Source organism: Schistocerca cancellata, chromosome 6 (assembly GCF_023864275.1).
Source record: "Schistocerca cancellata isolate TAMUIC-IGC-003103 chromosome 6, iqSchCanc2.1, whole genome shotgun sequence".
NCBI classification, from domain to species: Eukaryota; Metazoa; Arthropoda; class Insecta; order Orthoptera; family Acrididae; genus Schistocerca; species Schistocerca cancellata.
The window spans coordinates 722,833,720-722,854,721 of record NC_064631.1 but is presented as its reverse complement, the minus strand read 5'-3'; the positions used below and the strand labels follow the sequence as shown (position 1 = coordinate 722,854,721).

At 43.2% G+C, this 21,002-nt stretch overlaps 1 protein-coding gene across 1 annotated transcript in view; it reads right to left on the bottom strand.

Moving 5' to 3' along the window:
* Positions 1–734, bottom strand: part of LOC126088490 (uncharacterized) — an 841,325-nt gene extending 840,591 nt beyond the window's left edge. The window contains exon 1 of the mRNA XM_049906631.1: positions 448–734. Within this exon, the coding sequence (XP_049762588.1) occupies positions 448–552 (105 nt within the window). The 5' untranslated portion in view covers positions 553–734. The remainder of the gene's footprint in view (positions 1–447) is intronic.
* Positions 735–21,002: the final 20,268 nt, after the last annotated feature.

Sequence of the window (21,002 nt, the reverse complement as noted above, 5' to 3'; positions counted from 1 at the left end):
AAGGGTCGGGGGCAGGCAGCGTGGGTCAGGTATGTTTGCAGTCGATCGGAAGCCTATCGCGGAGACGTGGACGCGAGCCAGCGGCAGGGCAGTAGGCGTGAGTGGGGGTGCGGTGAGCGGCCTGGGCCGACGTCCCAGCTTCAACAGGTAGGTGTGGCCCCTGGCGCCGCCCGCTAGGTCACTGCGGCTGCCGAGCAAGGCCACGCCTGGGCACAGCCCACCACCACCACAAATTACTCTTCGTCCTTACAGCCGTCGTCAACAGGTGCGAGAAATAATTTCAGAGTCGAAGATCAAAAACTATCGCGTTGTCTCGGGACGCGCGGTAATAACAGCTTGCGAAAAGGGGTGGTTTAAGAAAGAAAGAGAGAGAGAGAGAGAGAGAGAGAGAGAGAGAGAGAGAGAGAGAATACATGAACGGGAACGTCGCTAGGGCGGCCTCTTTACCTGAGTGGTGCTCGGAGCGATAGCAGGCTCTTCCAGGCTTTCTACCTCGTGGTCGGTGCGAGAAGTTGAAGAAACGATTGGCGCCACAGCCTCTCGAGATGTCATCGCTGGGTCTCCTAGCCTAGACCATGGCGGCGCCGCGGTCGGCGCTCGGGCGAGCTGTCTAGCGCACGACCATAGCTACGGAGTTGTGCGGCGCGGAAAATGTGAGACCGGAGTGTCGGTTTCGCCCGCAAAAGCGACGGGCGGCGGGGCCGAGCAGTGTGCGTGCAGCAGGTATCGCGCGGTCTCCGGGCCGCACTGCGCGAACACCGGCAGGCGGCGCGGTTGGCGAGCCGGCAGCAGCCGTCAGCCGTCCGTACCCGGGCGCGGCGCGTCGCGACGGAGCCGAGACGCGCGGACGGGGGCTCGCTGCCTCACTGGCGGCACGACCCGGCAAAAAATGTATGCAAAACACGGTCACTGCGGCAACGTGCAAGGTGGCTATGGCAATATCGGCGGGCGCAAAACACCTGGCGCCGCTTCGTAGGTGGTCGGCGGGCGTCGGCCGGCGCCGGCGACGCCCCGTATCGATCGCGGCGCCGGCTGGTAGCGGCGCGGGGAGCGGGGAGGGGGCGGGGGAGCGGGGCCGCCCCGGATGGAGGTCACCTCACCTCACCTAGCGCGCGCGCACGCACGGACCGGGTCATAGGCGACGCTCCTCGCCAAGGTGACTTCATTTCGCACTCATCCAGACAACTATTTCATTCGGATAATCGAAAATCCGGATAATACGAAAGTACAGCGACGCAAAATAAAAATCGCAACACCAAGAAGTTGTGCGACGTAAACGAAAGTTGATGGGCGTGTTTCTATATCTCACTGACTGGTTGGTTGGTTGGCTGATGTGGGGAAGGAACCAAACAGCGATCTCATCGGTCCCGTCGGATTAGGGAAGCGTGTGGAAGGGAGTCGGCTGTGCTCTTTCAAAGGAATCATCCAGGCAGTTGCCTGAAGCGATTTAGGGAAGTCACGGAAAATCTAAATCAGGATGGTCGGACGGGAGTCTGAGCCGTCGTCCTCCCGAATGCGAGTCCAGTGTGCTAGCCAGGGCGTCACCTCGCGCGGTCTGTACCTGAAAGATGTCTATTCAGATTTCACCCCAACCGCACAAGAGTGGCGCTAGTAGCGGCCCTACGAGGACGCAAATCAGGTTGGCTTTAGACACACGCTGTAACGATGATGAGCGTTAGTAACCTTTGAGATTGAACGTGATGACTTTGTTACGCAAGAATGCCTTTAAGGCGACAAAGACGCTATTATCAACACCTCACTGAGTTTGAACGAGGTCTTGTCATAAGGCAACGAGAAGCTGAATGTTCCTTCTGCGATACTTCAGAAACATTTCGCAGGAATGTAGCCACTCTACAGTCATAAATTTACTTATTATCTGACATAATTCCATCCCTGAATCGCATTTCTCTGAGTTGTGGAATACACGTCTCTGCCAGCTATTCTCTCTTCATTATACACAATTTCTCCAGCCACACATTTCCTTTACAATGCAGAATAAACAGCAGCCAGACGGTGCAAAACTCGACTTGAACCATTGTGTGTTTTACACTATCCTAATGAAGATTTTTGTTTTATTCCAGGCCTTAGCTCACGTAGTTAGTCATCCATTAGATCCGGAAGGCTTGCGTAGAGCTGGTCAGTTATTTTCAGATAACCATAAAAAAGTTTCGCTTGTATCTCAGAAAATGGCGGACTTCCCTTTTTTGCACAGGATCAGTACTTTCCACTCATGGCTATTTTGTTTTTAGTGGGAAGTGATGGTCCCAACTTCTCAACACGGTAACAAATAAGCGCAGAAAGTGAATCGATTTCTTTCTGAAACGGAGTCGACTTACTTGTTTCCGGAAATCAAAACAAAGAGCTAATTTTTATGTTGCTGATTATTTTAAGGCTGCCTGTTTGTTTAAATGTGTGTGAAATCTTATGGGATTTAACTGGTAAGGTCATCAGTCCCTAAGCTTACACATTACTTAACCTAAATTTTCCTAAGGACACACACACCCATGCCCGAGGGAGGACTCTAACCTCCGCCGGGACCAGCTTCACAGTCCATGACTGCAGCGCCACAGACCGCTCAGCTAATCTCGCGTCGCTGCACGTTATGACTTCAATTATTATGTGTTGGATATTTTCCAATCTCTGCCTTCCCCTGCAGTTTTTACTCTCGACTCCTCCCACTCGTAGCACGCAAGTTACTTCCTGATGTCTTAACAAATGCCTCATCATACTCTCCCTTCCTCTTGCCATTGTTTTCCATGTGTTCGTTTCATCGCCGATTCCACAGAGAACTCATCACCATTTATCAGTCCACCAAATTTCCAATATCTTTACAAAGCACGATACCTCGAACGCTTCGATTTTCCCATTGTCCATAAATGGCTTCCATATAATGCGCAGTGCTCCAAAACTACTTCTCGGAAATTTCTTCCTTACATTAAGGCTGATATTTGATAATAGTAGGCTTTTCTTGGCCAGGAATACCTTCTTTGCCTGTGCTAAGCCCCTTTTTATGTCCTCCTCGCTTCGTCCGTCAGGTGCTGTTTTGGTTCCAAAGTAGCAGACTTCCTTGACTTTGTTTAATTCATGGCCCCCAATTTTGATTTTAAATTTAAAGCAAATCTCATTTCCGTTTCTCATTACTTTTGTCCTTCTTCGTTTTACTCTCAACCCATATTCTACACTCATTACATCGTTCATTCCATTTATCATGTCCTGTAATTCTTCTTCGGTTTCACTGAGGACTGTTATGTCATCAGCGCATCTTATCATTGATATCTTTTCAACCCGAATTTTATCCAACTTCTTAACTTTTCTTTTCTTTCCGCCATTGCTTCCTCAACGCATGGATTGAAGCGTAGAGGCGTGGAACTACGTCCCTGTCAAATCATTTTTAATCTGAATACTTTGTCCTTGGCCTTCCATCCTTACTGCTCGTAAGTCTTCAAAGCTCTCTTAAGCTCTCATTACTATACCAGAGTCCTTACGGGTTCCCTGTCGTGACGTATTTCTTCCTCAGTCATGTCATCAGACACACAGAGTATGTGACGTCGTTTCAGTAATAAAAAATTAAGTGAAATTTGCGAAGAACTTGGCAGTATAAACCCACTTATCAGTATGAAGTTGCACCCCCTGTGGCTTGCATGCATGCACTAACTAGGTTGGGAAGGGTGTCACCCTCTCCTGGGGCAAGGTTGCCCACAGCTCTGGTACTGGTGCCTGATGTTCCAGGTACTAACGCTGGGACGGAGTTAACGCTCGAGAAGGTTCCACGTACGTTCTAGCTGGAACAGATACGGCAATCATGCTGGCCACAGTACTATCTCAACATCAAGCAGACAGTTCATAGACAGTGACGAACATTATCCTGTTGAAAAATGGTACCACGATACTATAGCACGAGAGGTAAAATATAAGGAGGACAGAGCATGTCCCTGACATACCGTCATGCCGTCGCAATTCCCTCAATCGCTACCAGCAGTGCCCTGAAGTCATACTCGATGGCTCCCCACACCATGACTACTGTAGTGACACCACTTTGCCACATTGGAAGAATGGGAGCCGTCACCAGGTCGCCGTCATACCGCCAACGATGGTCATCAGGGTTGTGCAGAACCGCGATTCATCGCTGGACACATGCGGCACCAGTTGTCAGCAAGTCGTTCCTCGAGGTCACGGGACCAATCCAAACGCAGCCGATTGTGTTGTGATGTTATCGGCAGCCTACGCATCAGAAGGTAATTTCGTAGTCCGGCTGTTGGTAGTCTTCGAATAATGGAGCAGGACAACATGTAATGTTGCAGGGAGATCAGATAACTAACGGGAATGTAGTCGGGTGACGTCGTCAACAACCCCTGATATCTCGACAGGAGCACACCCTGCCATTTTCAAGGCAAAACCGCAGCAAGTAAGTGCTGTGCAAGCGAATTTAAAACCTCCGTTTTTACAGAAACTTCGCATAGATGGCTGACACACACACACACACACACACACACACACACACACACACACACTGTAAAGACTAGCGCCACCACGACGTCAGAAATTATCGTAATAATCTTGGAATTAATAATCAACGGGTGAAGTAGCATAAACTATGTCCGTCTGCTTTTTTGACAAGTAAGAGAGCAGGATTCCATGCAGATTCAAACAAAAACCATCATCTTCCTTCATAAGGTTACCTGCTAATTAAATTTCAGCAACTACCTTAATAACACGATCACAGTAGCTGGAAGTGCATGCTAGAATCTCTGCGCTCTTACATTCCATACAATGACCGGTGTCAAGACAATATTCTGCAATGGTGGGTTTGCTCGGCTTAAGAGTGTGTGACATTTATGCTCAGAACACCTGTCCTCCACAGTCCTGATAGTCTAACCAATAGATGACATGCGTCAACTGTAGGGATTACGGTATGCACCCGCCTTACGCAAATCAAGATTATCCTTTACGGAACCTAGAAGGACCCTAACCTAAGATGTGATCGAAGACTTTGGCACCACCTCGATATTATCATCACTCACCCGGTGTACAGTTGACCGCTAGCGCAACGAAAGTGACTTGGAGATGGGCTAATTCAGCTCACAAACGCTCAGGGTCCGAGATGATATGGGCCCCGTGATCCAAGGTACGAGACACCCCTTCACTCTGAGCCGGATGGTGACAACTGTCAGCCTGAAGATACAAATCAGAGTCAGTAGGCTTCATACAAACAGCGTGTCTGAACGTATCATCCACCTTACTCCTGGCCAACACATCAAGGAAGGGAAGACAGCCACTCTTTTCCTCCTTCATCGAGAAATGAGTATTCCTGTGGAATGAATTCAGGTTTTCTAACAAGTTGTTGGGATTCTCAACGCCATGAGGTAAAACAACATATCCGTCGTCTACATAGCTAAAAAAACACGCAGGTTTCAAAGCCGCACACTCCAAGCCACGTTCCTCGAATCTTCCATAAACAAATCGGCAATAACAGGTGACAACGGGCTTCCCATGGCAACTCCGTCCTTCTGTTTACAGTTCTGGTCATTGAAAAAAAAGTAATTGGAAGTCAACATATGTTTAAATAGGTTCGTTAATTCAGCCTCCTGAAGATATGTTTCTCCTCACAGGTGACCACCAAGAGTCTCAATTCTTACTGTACTGTTACCCCTAAGTTATATGACCTCCCTTAGGTTCACAAGGGAGTGTTTCCTCTTCGATTGAGAGTAACATTGGTGTTCAGACATGTTGTTGTTGTTGTTGTTGTTGTTGTTGTGGTCTTCAGCTCTCCATGCTACTCTATCCTCAATCGACCCGAATATTTCTTTCACAATGGAGGAGGAAAAGGATGGCTGTGTTCTCTTCATTGATGTGTCGTTCAGAAGGAAAGTGGATGGTACGTTGGGACATACTGTTTGTAAGAAGCCTAGTCACTACACACACTGATTTGTATCTGCAGGCTGACACTTGTCACCATGGAGCTCAGCGTTAAGTGGTACTTTGTACCTTGATTCAGGGTGCCCATGGCATCTCGGACCCTGAAGTTTGTTAGCTGAGTTACCCCATCTCGCAATCACCTTTCGTCAGAATCGTTATAGCGAAAGACAGATTAGGCACGCGTTGCGCTATCGACGAACTATGCACCGGGTGAGTGATGATAATAACGAGGTGGCACTGAAGTCTACGGCCGTTTTGCCTTACGCGGGAAGCATTCCGAACAGGCATGTTCGTATTGTATGGAAATATGATTTGAAGTGTGTTTTTCGACCACATCTAAGATCAGGGCCCTTTTAGGTTCGATATAGAATGATCTTTGTTTGCGTATGACGGGTGTCAACCGCTGCAGTTGCGGCATGTCACACATTCATCAGACTATCAGGACTGTGGAGCACCGGTGTTCTGAGCATAAGCGGCACACGCTCTTACGACGACGAGAAAATCCGCCATTGCAGCACATTGGCACCAGTAATATTATGAAATATAACAGCGCGGAGATCCTGGTATGCCCTTCCAGCTATTGGGATAGTGTTATTAAGGAAGCTGTTGAAATTAAATCAGCAAGTAACCTTATAAATTGAGATAGTGGTTTTAGTTTGAACTCTGAATGGAATCCTACTGCCTCATTCGCCAAAAAACATCGGGCAGAGTTTATTCTACTTCATCCGTTAGTTATTAATTTCACTATCGATAATTTCTGACGTCCGTCATCTTTGACTGGGATGGGAAGCACCAAACGACAGAGCAGTTTTCATAAATTAAACATCACATTAAGATGGTACAGCCAATAATCCGCACTTGAGAACAGTGACCAGTTTCCACAACACGTTGTGTGTAAATTCAGTAAAAAGTAATCGTGACTGTCAGCAGTGAAGGTCAGGTTAGATTAGATTAGATTAGATTTGATTTTCGTTCCTTAGATCCGTGCTGAGGAGATCCTCTTGGATGTTGAACATGTCAATTTTTTTAAAGCTGAAATAACAATACTAATAGTATGAATATATACATCATTTTTTTCTACTAAACAATTCGTCAATGGAGTAGAAGGAGTTGGCCACTAGTAAGTCTTTCAGGCTCCTTTTAAACTGATCTTTATTTGTAACTAAAATTTTTATGTTTGCTGGCAAATTATTGAAGATGAATGGTTCTGAGTAGTGGACCCCTTTTTGAACCAAAGTAAGTGCTTTTAAGTCCTTGTGCAGATCATTTTTGTTCCTGGTATTGTATGTATGAACTGAGCTGTTTGTTGGAAAAAGAGATATATTATTTAGCACAAATTTCATTAAGGAGTAAAGATACTGAGAGGCAGTACTTAGTATACCCAGTTCTTTGAAGAGGTTTCTACAGGACGTCCATGAATTTACTCCACAAATAATACGTATTACACGCTTTTGCATTCTGAAAAGTTTTGTTTGACTTGAAGAGTTATCCCAAAATATTATACCATATGACATTATGGAATGAAAGTAGCAAAGTATGCAAGCTTTTTCATTTTTATGTCGCCTATGTCTGCAAACACTGGAATTGCAAATACAGATTTGTTAAGACGTTTCTGCAGTTCTGTGGTGTGCTCCTCCTAACTGAATTTATATCAAGTTGTAATCCCAGGAATCTAAGACTATCAACCTCTTCTATTTGCTCTTCTTCATACTTTATGCATATGCTGGGGGGAAACCTCTTACAGGTTCTGAATTGCATACAGTGAGTCTTTTCGAAGTTTAATGTCAGTGAGTTGGCTTTAAACCATTTACTAATATCCATGAAAATATCATTAGCAGATCTTTCTAGAGCTACACTCGACATAATATTTATTGCAATACTTGTGCCATCTGCAAACAAAACGAACTCTGCTTCTGGCAGTGTAACTGATGAGAGATCATTAATGTACACAAGAAAAAGCATTGGCCCTAAGATGGATCCCTGTGGGACACCACATGTAATTTCTTCCCATTCTGATGATGAGCGGTGACTTAATTCACTAGTCCCTTGCACTGACACTATTTGTTTCCTGTTAGCGAAGTATGACTTGAACCATTTTGCAGCACTGCCCGTGACACCATAGAATTCTAATTAATTTAAAAGGATGTTGTGGTTCACACAATCAAATGCCTTTGACAAATCACAGAAAATACCTGCTGCTTGTAATTTGTTATTTAATGAATTAAGTACATTTTCACTGTAGGTGTAAATAGCCTTCTCGATATCAGAACCCTTCAGAAATCCAAACTGTGTTCTTGATAATGTTATTTGTGGTCAAATGGTTGAGAAGCTGCCTGTACATTACTTTTTCTAAAATTTTTGAGAATGCTGGCAAAAGTGAAATCGGTCTGTAGTTTGGTGGTATATCTATCCATAAACCATGGTCAGATGACGTTGTCTTAAACGACACAGGAAGGAAATCACAGCTGCAGTTACGAAACTGTCGTAAGGATTGGCACTTACTACATTGTGTAATAGCTGCTTCAGACTTTGAACGTAAACGCTACTAGGAAATCAATGGCTGTGGCCGTGTCACCAGACGCCTCTGCTCGTGGCCTCCGTTGCGATCCGTCATTAGCTATTCTATTAAACTGGCAGATAGCTGCTACGGTATTTATTACATCGCTCCAGAGGTGTGCGCCTGTGTAGGTCCTCCTGCACAGAAAACCTTTTTCCGTGTAGTCACTAAGAGTTTGTCACTGCATAAATTATTTTTGCATCTACCACTAAATACATACTCCGCAAGCCACGGTACGGTGTATGGCGGAGGGCAACCTGTACCAAGACTAGTCATTTCCTTTCCCGTTCCACCCGCAGATAGAGCGAAGGTAAAACGACAGTCTATATGCCTCCGTATGAGACATAATTCCTCGTAGCTTCTCTTCGCAGTCCTTACACGAAATGAATGTTAGGTGCAGTAGAATCGTTCTGCACTCGGCTTCAAACGCCGGTTCTCTAAATTTCCTCAATAGTGTCCATCGAAGAAAACGTTGCTTTCTTTCCAGGGATTCGCATTTGGGTACCCGATGCAGCTCCGTAACTTTAGCGTGTTGCTCCACCCTACCGATCACAAATCTGGCAGCCCGCCTCTGAGTTGCTTCGATGTCTTCCTTTAATCTGACACGTTACACACAAGCAATATTCGAGAATAAGTTGCACCAACGTCCTATATGCTGTGTCCTTTACAGGTGAATCCCTGTCTCCTCAAATTCTCCCAATAAACCGAAGTCGGTCATTCGCCCTCCCTACCACAGTTGTCAGATGCTCGTTCCATTCCATATCGCTTTGCAACGTTAGGCCCAGATATTTAAACGACTTCACTGTATCAAGCAGGACACTACTAATGCTACAACCGAAAATTGTGTTTTTCTTTCCTAGTCCTCCATATTAACTTACATTTTTCAACATTTAGAGCTAGCTGCCATTCATCATACCAACTATAAATTTCTCTGTATGTCCGTGAGATGGTTGCGGGACTCGGCTGTTCGATACGGGATGTCAAATTAAATACCTTTCAGCCGTCTTGTTTCCAAGCTTTGTCGGTCAGGGTCTTGAAGATGGCGTAGTAAAACGCTGAAACTGGCAGCCAAATAAAATAAGCTCGGCAACTAGACGGCTAAAAGGTATTTAATTTAACATCTTTTAACTAGAAGTTTTGTGTAAGTCGTCCTGTATCTTCTTACAGTCACTCAACTTCGATACCTTACTGCACACTACAGAATCATCAGCAAATAACGCAGGTTGCTGTGCACCCTGTAAGTCAAATCATTTATGTATACAGAGAGCAACAGCGGTCCTGTCACACTTCCCTGGCGCACTCCTGACGGTACCCTTGTTTATGATGAACACTCACCGTCGAGGACAACATTGCGGGTTCTGTTGCTTAAGAAGTCTTCGAGCCACCCACATATCTGGGAATGCTCCGCACGAGCAATGCTTTCTGGAACCGTGATGATTCGTGGGCTGAAGCTTTTCGCTATCACGGAAATGTATTACATTAGAACTCAAAATGTGCTCAAGGATTCTGCAACAGACAGATGTGATCGATATAGTTCGTAATTTTGCGAGTCCGTTCTTTTACCTTCTTACAAACGGGAATCACCTGCGATTTTTTCCTGTTGCTTGCGCGAGAGATTCGCGATAAATGCAAGCTAAGAAAGGCGTCAGTGCCGTTGAGCACTGTTTGAAGAACCGAAGTGAGATTCCATCCGCATCTTGTGACTTAATTATCTTCAACTCTTTCAGTTGTTTCTGTACGCCGCGGATGCCTATGCCAAGGTTGTCCATACGGGAGTCTGTGCGGTGATGAAACAATGGTGTTTTTGTATGGTTCTCCTGCGTTAACTATTTCTTAAACGCGAAATTTAAAACTTCCTCTTTCCTTTTGCTATCTTCTACTGCCAGAACACACTAGTCAAAGAGAGACTGTATGGGTGCTTTAAACCCACTTAGAGATTTTACACAGAACCAGAATTTTGTCGGGTTCCCTACCTTATCTTTAGCTTAGGTATGACGCTGGTAGTTGTTTCTTCACGCTGTAATGTAACGGACAACTGAAACTATCGATACCATATGCTGGTGAGCTATGCGGTGCCGTGAATCGACATGAAAGAACAATTATATTAATATAAAATTACAGTGAACTTTAATTACGTCAACATAAACTGAAATATTATCATTTTATTACAAAAACTTATCATCTGCAGGACAATCGTATTATGTATTGCTGTAGAACTATTTGAGAACTCTATTCAATTTTCATACTGTTTTCATAAGTGTTTACGTCTGATGTATAAAATATCTATGCACAGTTCATGTTGTCAAACCTGTGTACTTTGTAAGGTCTTTGATTGTTAACGGAGAAACAGTTTGCCGGGTGAGGCTAAGGGACAGTTGCGCTTTCGTGAGTCTAAGAGACAGTGAGTCTTGAGAAGTCGTGAGAAACGGACGATTTTGAGAAAGGTCGTGTTGTTGAACATTTTGAGACGACGACTTATGTTGGAAAAGCTTATATTGGTGAACTACTGATTGTTATGAAGATGATATTAAGGAAATATATAATATGGAAAGCTTTAAACAGTATCAGTTCTTACGTAGCATATTACAAACCCAAGGACCCATAGTAGTAACAATTACAGCAAATCCAGAAGTTACCCCTAGACAACGAGCAAGCAACAACGAGTATTCAAGGTAAGGTAATTAAATTATTTCGTGTTCGTAGTGTGAAGTTACCTTCTTTTGTCAAATATTTAAGTCTCTTATGCTCTATTAATAGAGTGAACAGACTGACGGGGACTTGTGGTCCACTATTGAAACCAGGAAGACCAGACACATTTTTAAACACGCGTCGTAATTTGATATAAATCAATTGATGATATTTAATATTTGTTCCCCGGACGAGAGAGGTACAATACAACGCATAGATCTTTTAACACACACAGGGATCTCTACAGCTTTTATCTGTCGTCATTTCCGCATTCTCTTTTGGCCCCAAAGTGCAACAGTCTTTACTTCCTCGGCATTTTCCGGATTTCGCTGTTAAATCATGGTGGGTCTTTTCCACTCTTAATCCACTTACTAGACACATAATTCTCCAGACCACGATTTAAAATCCGCTTAAACTTCGCCCATAATTCCTCTATGTCCATCATACTGGAACTTTGTGATGGCAATTCATTGTCCAAGTGGGATGCTAACAACTGCTTATCTGCTCTTTCTAGCAGAACTACTCTGCTAGCCTTCTTGGTTCATTTATTAACTTTAATAACAAAAGTTGCAGTGGAGGCATCCTGTCTCTACTCTCTCGCCATCGATTAGGTCAGGCTTCTTTGTAGCTACAAGTTCTAAAATATTTCCATTGTGTATGGGTTGTCGAGCTAGCTGCTCAAGATAAGTTTTCGAAAAACGTTTTCAGTGGAACTTCGCGAGACTGTCTGTATCCGCTGCAATGAATCCCTACATGCCCAGATCTGCACTCCGCAGGTTAAAATTGCTTCCAAGTAGCGTTGCACGGTCTGAGTGTTTGCGCGCTACTGACCACAGACTTGCTTTGAATGACTAGAATCGCGCAGCGGAATCGGGCGGCTGGTAAAAAATCCAACAATTAACTCGGCTGTTACACGTGACCAGGTAACTGGTAACTTAATTGTCACACTCAAATTCGACCTCAACAGGGACTGTTCTTTTTGTCAACTGCAATGAACACCCCCCCCCCCCCCCTCCTATACCCCGAGGCAGCTGCCTGAAGGCGGATGACCGTAGCCAGAATCGCATTCAGCTGTTCGCGAACTGTGGCCAGCTCCTCCTGCGTCCGGACACAGCATGTACACATCCTACCCATCCTTGCAAGACTGAAGAAGTTAACTATAAAAGCGCACAGAAACTTAGACATGCAACTCGGTACCCTCCTGTCGTGTTACCAACGGACGATACATTAATGAGCCGTGTAGCTGACTGTTCAGTAGAAATCAAACTGCGCTACAAACTTCCTGAACGTACACTTCGAGTTAAAAGAAACTCGAGATTAAGCCTTTTATATAGGAAAAAAACGCACGAAATTCCAGAAACATACTGCTCTGGAGATATGTAACAGGCGACAGCTGGGGCTCCACTGATTTTGTTAGAGATTTTCGGTAAGCGCCTTGTCAACAAAAAGCGAGTAAAAATATGTCATCAATCACATATTTTTTCACTGTAGTTTATCGTAAATGGCCGCAAAACAAATCCCCAAATTTCTGACTACTAGGAAGGTAATCCGTGTAAGTAGCTAAATCAGAGTGAAATAACCCACTTGTTATTACATTATTTTGCATCTAGTTCCCACCAAATGCTTGAACTGTTAATTGAATTCCATTATTCAATCCCCAATTTTTGTGACGTAATGGCAGTATCAATCGCAGTATCATAATGCTGACATAGCTGCGGCAGAATTCGTTACGCAAATTTATTTTTCGTAAATAAGGGGCACTAACGGTATATTTTTTAACGTGATAAGAAGTACGTGACACAGTACTGACTGCTAAACTGATAACCATCTACAGAATGATTTATATAGAATCCACTGGAAATAGATTTCCTGTCTCACTTATAATTTATTACAATTACAGCTGCACACGTCAGCTCTCATTCCAGCCCTTTTCCTGTGCCACTGCCCGTAGCAGTAATGTGCTGTCATGCATTCAAAAGAAGACTCAGAAGTGGCAGGGATAACCGTTCTGATACATACTGTACTCCACGCAGTACCTTGGTTTGGCAAATGTATGAATGCAACTCCGAACTGTCTGCTTCCACAAATACAACATAAGTTAGAGAAATGTAAGTGCAGTATCAGCAAAACAACAAACTATTTGCTGAAATGGAAGATGAGTAAAACAAGTCCGAAAGTACGCTAGAGTTAGAATCGTTAAAAAAAAACATGTTTAATGCATTTGAAAGAATGCACCGTGAGCGCTCTTGCCACCTAAAACAAATCGCCTGTAGCGCTGGTCCTAACAATGGTGTGTTTCCTTGCGTGGTGCCAAAACATGCGACTACGTAGTGGAGAGAGGCGAAATGCTTAGATGTTTTTGAAAAGAGGATATGGAGAAGAAAGGGAGGAATGAAATCGACAGATCAAGTGTTCGTTACACACGATGAATGAGGACACATGAAAACTATAAACAGTTAAGAGGAGGAAAAGGAATTCGCTCGGATGTTGGATGACAAGAGACTGTATAATAAAAAATGCATTAAAAACGATGTTGACTGGGAAGAGGACCGGAAGGATAGTGTGATACCTTCTAAATGACGTCAAGGCAAACGCAAACATAAATATAGAAGACCACTACCACCACGCAGTCTACGTCTGCATCTATATTTATACTCCGCAAGCCACCCAACGGTGTGTGGCGGAGGGCACTTTACGTGCCACTGTCATTACCTCCCTTTCCTGTTCCAGTCGCGTATGGTTCGCGGGAAGAACGACTGCCGGAAAGCCTCCGTGCGCGCTCCAATCTCTCTAATTTTACATTCGTGATCTCCTCGGGAGGTATAAGTAGGGCGAAGCAATACACTCGATACCTCATCCAGAAACGCACCCTCTCGAAACCTGAACAGCAAGCTACACCGCGATGCAGAGCGCCTCTCTTGCAGAGTCTGCCACTCGAGTTTGCTAAACATCTCCGTAACGCTATCACGCTTACCAAATGACACTGTGACGAAACGCACCGCTCTTCTTTGGATCTTCTCTATTTCCTCCGTCAACCCGATGTGCCACGGATCCCACACTGACGAGCAATACTCACGTATAGGTCGAACGAGTGTTTTGTAAGCCACCTCCTTTGTTGATGGACTACATTTTCTAAGGACTCTCCCAATTAATCTCAACCTGGTACCCGCCGGCTGTGTGTGAAACGGTTAGTACAGACTTCAACAGACAACCACGTTCCTACGCAGAGAAAATGGAAACAGAAGCAAAGTGTCTCGTGTGACACAAGTAAACATACTTCTATGCGGAAGGTAAAGTGAGAAAGTGTTCAGTGAGATGAAAACACAAATTCATTATAATAATTTTTCAGTTCTGCAGTGTCACCAGTAGAACAGGTCTACTGGCGCACTCGTTCGTGACTGATTTGAGAGGAGTGTCGGCGGAACACCCTTTCGGCCATTCTTTTTCAGTGGTTCCTCATTTTCACTTCAAAGCGAATGAGGAATTTTTTTTTTCCAGAGTGCTCTCCACTGATTACTTCCCTGTTCTTGACCAAGTGAGTTAGCGTTTTGTCACAATTAATTCATGCGAAAAGCAGCTAGAGATTTTACCTGAAAGGAAACAACTTTATTGAGTGTGTTTTTGGAAGTACACCAATCACTACAGAATTCAGGCTGCTTCTTTGTCCCATGCTTACACATAGTTCATGCTGGCCAAGAGTGTGCTGGGGACCCGTGCTGGCAGAATTTCTAGGTGAAATTTCTGTTGAAACTTACAATTATCGTAACAAATGGAAGAACGTGTTAAAGCAACTCTAAACTGCCCCACAATGTAAATATCGTGAGTTGTTGCCATTGCCTGTGTGTGTCGAAAATTCCAGTTATTACAGTGTAGCGACACGCATTTGATTCTACGGGTTGTCCATAAAAGAATATCCCAGTTATAAATTTTAATAGCATCAACTGTAAGCGTTGTAATGTTAATTCAATGCCCTAATGAAAAAGAAACAGTTTTAAATAAGTGCATGCACGAGTAATGCTTTTTTGTTTTCCGCCACATACGCAAAATGGCGACTCCCGATCGCAAAGCGTAATTATCGTTCGCCGTGCGTTTCGTTTGGAATTTGTGGTCCCTTATGTGGCAGGAATATCCACTTGATGGTACAGTAAATTCCAAACGACTGGATGGGTGTGTAAGGGAAAAGCACGGGATTATCAAAAGCGTCTGATGAGGATGTCGACTTTGTCGGGGTATCGTTCCTTCGCAGTCCTAAGACGTCCGTTCGAAAAGCAAGTCTCGAACTCTAGCTGCCAAAGAAGACAGAGTGGGAGATCTTAAGAAAACGTTTACACACGCATCCATACTGGGTACAGTTCATACGTGCTTTAAAGCCAGATGACTGTGGTGTAGGTATAACTTTGCAACTGAGGGGTTGCAGCGGGAGGATGAGCTTCTTGCTCGTGTAGCGTTCAGTGACGAGACAACTTTTCATCGCAGTAGGAAGGTAATTACCTATAATTTTCGTATTTGGGAGTCAGAAATTCTTATGAACGTGTAAAATATGGGCAAGATTCTCCCAAATTAAGTGTTTTATGCGCTGTGACCCGACGTCTAGTGTACGGACCATTCTTTTCAATAACAGGTATGGCTTATCTGGATGTGTTGAAAGAATGGCTCTATCCCCTGTCAGAAGGTGAACCTAAATACTTTCTTGGGCAACAAGATAGATTCTCTCACCACTGACATCTTTTTGTACGAGAGTGGTTGAACGTCGAAGTCCCTGACCGCTGGATTGGTCGTAACGGTCAACACGGTGGAGTTTTTTTCCACTGTCCTCCTCGTTTACCCGACCTCATGCAATGCTATTTTTTCCCCTTTGGGGCTTCATAAAAGAACTTGTATAAGTTCCGCCACCTAATGATTTCCCAGGGTTGAGACACAGAATTGAATGGGCTATTGCTTCCATTACTCCGGTTCTGTTAAAGAGTGGAAAGAATTGGATTTTAGACTATATGTACGCCGTATAACTAAATATGCACGCATTGAACATTTGTTAGAAAAACTAGGTTAGTTATCTACAGTAAGACATAAGATTTGTTGTAAATAGTCTAAAGTCGAATGTCATAGTTTACCATTGAAACTCTGACATTCTTTTAGGACACCTTGTATTTCTCACCCAACAAATCAATTATTGAATGCAATCAGGGTATTATTTGTACTTGATCTGGGCCTTAGTTTCATTAATACGTAATCACGCAACAAAACATGAAGATCATATGAAATTATCCCTCTCTAAAATACTGCACATAGAGACATGTAACAACAAAGCAAACAAATCTTGTAAACGCTTTTCACAAGAATGTAATTTAAGTGAGCACAAATGTTTGCAACGCTGGTCCACAGAGCCGATTTACTCATAACACAGCAATATCAAAATAGAAGGAATGGGGCAGTAAGACCGAAGAACAGAAACATAATCACTACTATGTTCGTGTCAGCATAATCATACTGTACTCCTAGGCTCGAAATCACATTGCATTCAGCGAAAATAATTAGATCCATGCCATCTACGTAAGTGCAAATCAGTGCCAAAATTATCTTAATTTCACTATGTAAGTTAAGTGCAGTGCAACACGTTTTTGTATTTAACTTTAAGCCAGTACCTTTGTAAGCGGATTTTTGATTAGCTCTTCAGACTATTAATTACAAAAGCAACAGTAGTTCACGACTCATGCTTATTATTCAGGAGAGAGGAACAGCTTTTAGTTCGGAATAAAGTATTCCACAAGAATAAAAAAACGCAGCTGACATCTATCAGATCACTGTACTCTCGATTATCATCTGTATGAAGTTATCAAGTGGTCAACTACAAAACCGTGTGATGTTGAACTGAGGTTCAGCACGCAGAAATATGTTGCTAGTGCCTCCAACTTTGTCTACGAGCGAGCCCACACTTTATCAATTGCAACGCATTTCCTCGGCTACTGGTTTGGACGTATTATCCGCAAACACAACCCTCGTCAAAATCTCAGCATACCGTCACACGTCCACTTGGATTCCTCGCTAGCCACATGCCTACCGCGCCGCGTTCATGACAACACACGGTTACTACAGTAGTTCTAGTGTCCTGTTGATCACTCGCAAAACAAATGTTAACAAACATTATCACATTCAAACCTATTCGTTGGTTTACTATATTTCTATGACAATTTATTTTGCATATATTAATTTCAAACAAAATCTGAATATGACAATTTACGAAGTCTGAATCAGACAATGGACAATCCAGTATGAAATATAACAATATTATGAAAAGGACAGTTGCTACTCACCATATAGCGCAGATGCTGAGTCGTAGATAGCCACAATAAAAAGACTGTCAGAAAGTAAGCTTTCGGCTAACAGTGCCTTCGTCGGAAACACACACACACACACACACACACACACACAGAAACACTGAGAATGTCCGCTATATGATGAGTAGGGACTATCCTTTTTATAATAATTTACTTATTGAAAGTTGTTCAAGTTGCATAAAAGCCCAACAGACAGCACCACAGAGCTGTTAACTCGCATGTACCAACAGCCAAGGTAGTGAGCGAAGTGTTACGAAACAATGTGTGTGTGTAGTGTGTGCAGTGACTGATAGTGAGATATGAGTGAACAGTGTGGCACTACATTATTTAATAAGTTGTTTGTAAAAAAAAAGTATACCAGGAGTAAACCTAATGACTGTCTCTAACTAGAAGTGTGTAAATCTTTGTGTATACGAATTAGCTTATTTTAAATTGTTCTAAACTTGTAAATACTTTGACATGTCCTATATCCTTGTAAAAAGAGATCTAGGGATGAATAAAGCTCCTCCTACTAATACTACTACCACCACCACCACCACCACCACCACCACCACCACCACCACTAAAAATAAAGTTATTTCAATGTGTGTAGCCATAGTGTACGGGGAGGGGGGGCAACCCATATTAGTTCCTTAAAAGGAGAGGAGGAAGGGGAATGAGGAAACGAAACACACTTTCTTAAAAATGAAACTAAGGACTGCTGAAATATTTTGCTTGTTAATCGTCAGATGTGCTACTGTTATTACTTAACCGAGAGAAAATAGTTTTATGAGATTTGTAATATTTATTTGCTGTCGGGCAGCTTTCAGCTACATTCTCATTCTTCCTGTGTTCACATTTTAGTAGATTTTTGCACTGGCCACAGTCCAGTCGACTTCAGTTGATCCCTGACAGCAGGCAGCGCTGCTGCCAGCTTTCATCTAGAAGCGCAAACGGTTGCAGGCGAAATCAGCAGCCGTCTACAGGGCTCCGGCTGCACTGAGACGTTGCCACAGAGACGTTTACAAAATCGCTTACCGTGATTGGTTGCAGTATACAAGTGAAACCGTTGCGTCCAGCCCACCGCAACTGTTAGGTATCTTCTTACGACTCGACTATGGTAACAAAAGAAAAACCCGGAGCTAACTGAGGGTTCAACGTCACTGTAAGTTTTTGGAATCTATGCTCACCGGTATTTTCAGCTGCAAGAAGAGTAGCGATTAGCAGCGAAACAGTTTTGATATTCCACGACAACCGGCTCTGGGTACACTTGCTACTAATCAATATCCATTACATGTTCTGGTTTTCATTGAGACTGCTGCCGAAATGAAACCTCTGTTCGTGAGCCGGTTTGTGAAGATTGTAATTTCCCCTAGAAAAGTGGAGGGGGGGAGGGGAAGGGGGAGGAGTGCGCAGCCTCCCTTCCCAGCCACTATCCGTGGTGCTGTTTCGGACAGAGAAAAATACTTGCATACTTGCATACTTTTTACCAAAAAAATTGCTCGTAGGACCTGAAAATATTTGTCGTTTTCCTGCTTTTTTTATATTGTTGACAAAATACAGAATCTAACAAGAAAGCATTTCCTCCTCAGAAGGGGCGGTTTACCCATACTGTACTTGTACCGCATGCAATAGGCCACGTGCGGCCGTGGGGGAAAATAATCTGTTAACGGTTTTGAATTTAAAATAACAGCACTGTTCAGGATTACGTGCACGTGATAACGTATATTTCTAAGCATCTGAAGGGCAAATTAATCGTAATTCTACTCCCTTATACCAAAACTGACAATAAGAATCGGCACATTTCTATCATATATATTTTGTTCTACTTTGGTTTGCTGTGGATTATTACGAACTTAAGCCAAAAATATTGTAGACAGAAGTTGTTTACTTTAAAGCTCCCGCAAAACTCATTTGTTATAACCACGCTCCAGGCGACGTAAGGTCGGTAACCGAAACAGTCGGACAGCCAGCATATTCCCAAAGTCTTAAAACTATTCATTAAGGCTATTGCTGTTTTACATTAGTTCCACCAGTTTTAAGTTTATCCACAATGCACTTTAGTCTACCATGTTTGAAAGCTTTTCTGGAAAGTTTCTATATATGCTCTGTCGTCTGAGTCGCCGTTAAAATTTTCGGTTTAATTATAATTGGCAGAAGAGTACAGTGAATGCTTCTTCAGCTTTTGGCTTTAAAATATTAAACGTTAATCTCAGGAAGCGATTTGAGGGAATATAGAATTGCAATGAGGATGGGGGGGGGGGGGTTAATTCACTGTAACAGCTTTGCAACACGTGTCAGAAATTATAGAGATGTATAATCTGACATGTACTCCATTGTTCTTTTTTCTTTTAACTTTGTATATTTTTCCTTTCTTACGACCATGAGTAATCTACTCGAAGCTACTTGTGGTCGAATCAATGTTCAAACATTACCGCACAGTCGCCTCCAGAATCTTATTGGGAAGTGACACAAAACACAGGCTTACGTTTAACTATTTGCGTGTCTGAACAGCGGCTTTTTCCTTACTGTGTGAATTGAGGTAATAAAAGTTAACAGTGACGGCTAGTTTCAGTGTCCCAGCTAATGTTTATTGTGTTGTACAGAAAAACGGTTCAAAAATCGAAGTGCGTGGCATCTGACAGTGCTTAAATTACTGAAATAAACATTTCATTGGAGAATAACTTCACATGTTATATGGAAGTAAAATATCTTGTTGAAAATAATTATGAGTACACATTGCTAAATATCGCTCCCACATTTTTTCTGTGTGACTAGTCCCGCGCTATATTAAATCGGCCCTTGTGCCTCACAGCGCTGTTTTCTTGATTAACTTCAAAATATCCAAGGTGACGTAGGACATCACGGTGCCTCAGCATTAATATGTCATCTTTTTGTCGAGTGAATAATCCTTTCTTAATGCGTTAAGCGGAAAATCGACAGTAAAAATGCAATAAACAAACCAGCCCTTGAAATCAGCTGCTCTCGATACGATGATTCAATGTCGTCGTCTCCGCACCCGGCTAAGGGAAGTGATTTAGTGGTGAACGTGCGAAGAGAGTTTCATCTGGCAGCCATATTATGCTGATTAACGAAGTCACTCACCCGACTACGAGAGCAGTTGCCAAGCAGTATCAGCATCCTTTTCTTTCTTGCAGTTAGTTGTTATTGTAATTCAAACTACACCTTTGTAACAGCAAAAAAATAAACAAATAAAATTCTCGGTGAACATGTTGCATAATATTTGTGTAAAATTCAGAGTTTTCCACAACTTTGACCATTGTATTCATCAGGAAAGTGACAAACTGTGGAAGAGGTGACAGAAATATATAGATCAAAACGATAATGTGGCCACGCCAATCATCGTAAACTCACTGACAATAACAAATTTCTCATCGAGCAAGGTTCCCAATACCTGACCCAAAAATGAGAGCTGCTCCACATACTCATACTCAGAGCTAAATCCTATCAGACGAGTAACATTCGGCGCAGAAACATTTTTCATGGACCATTGGACGTAGAAACGG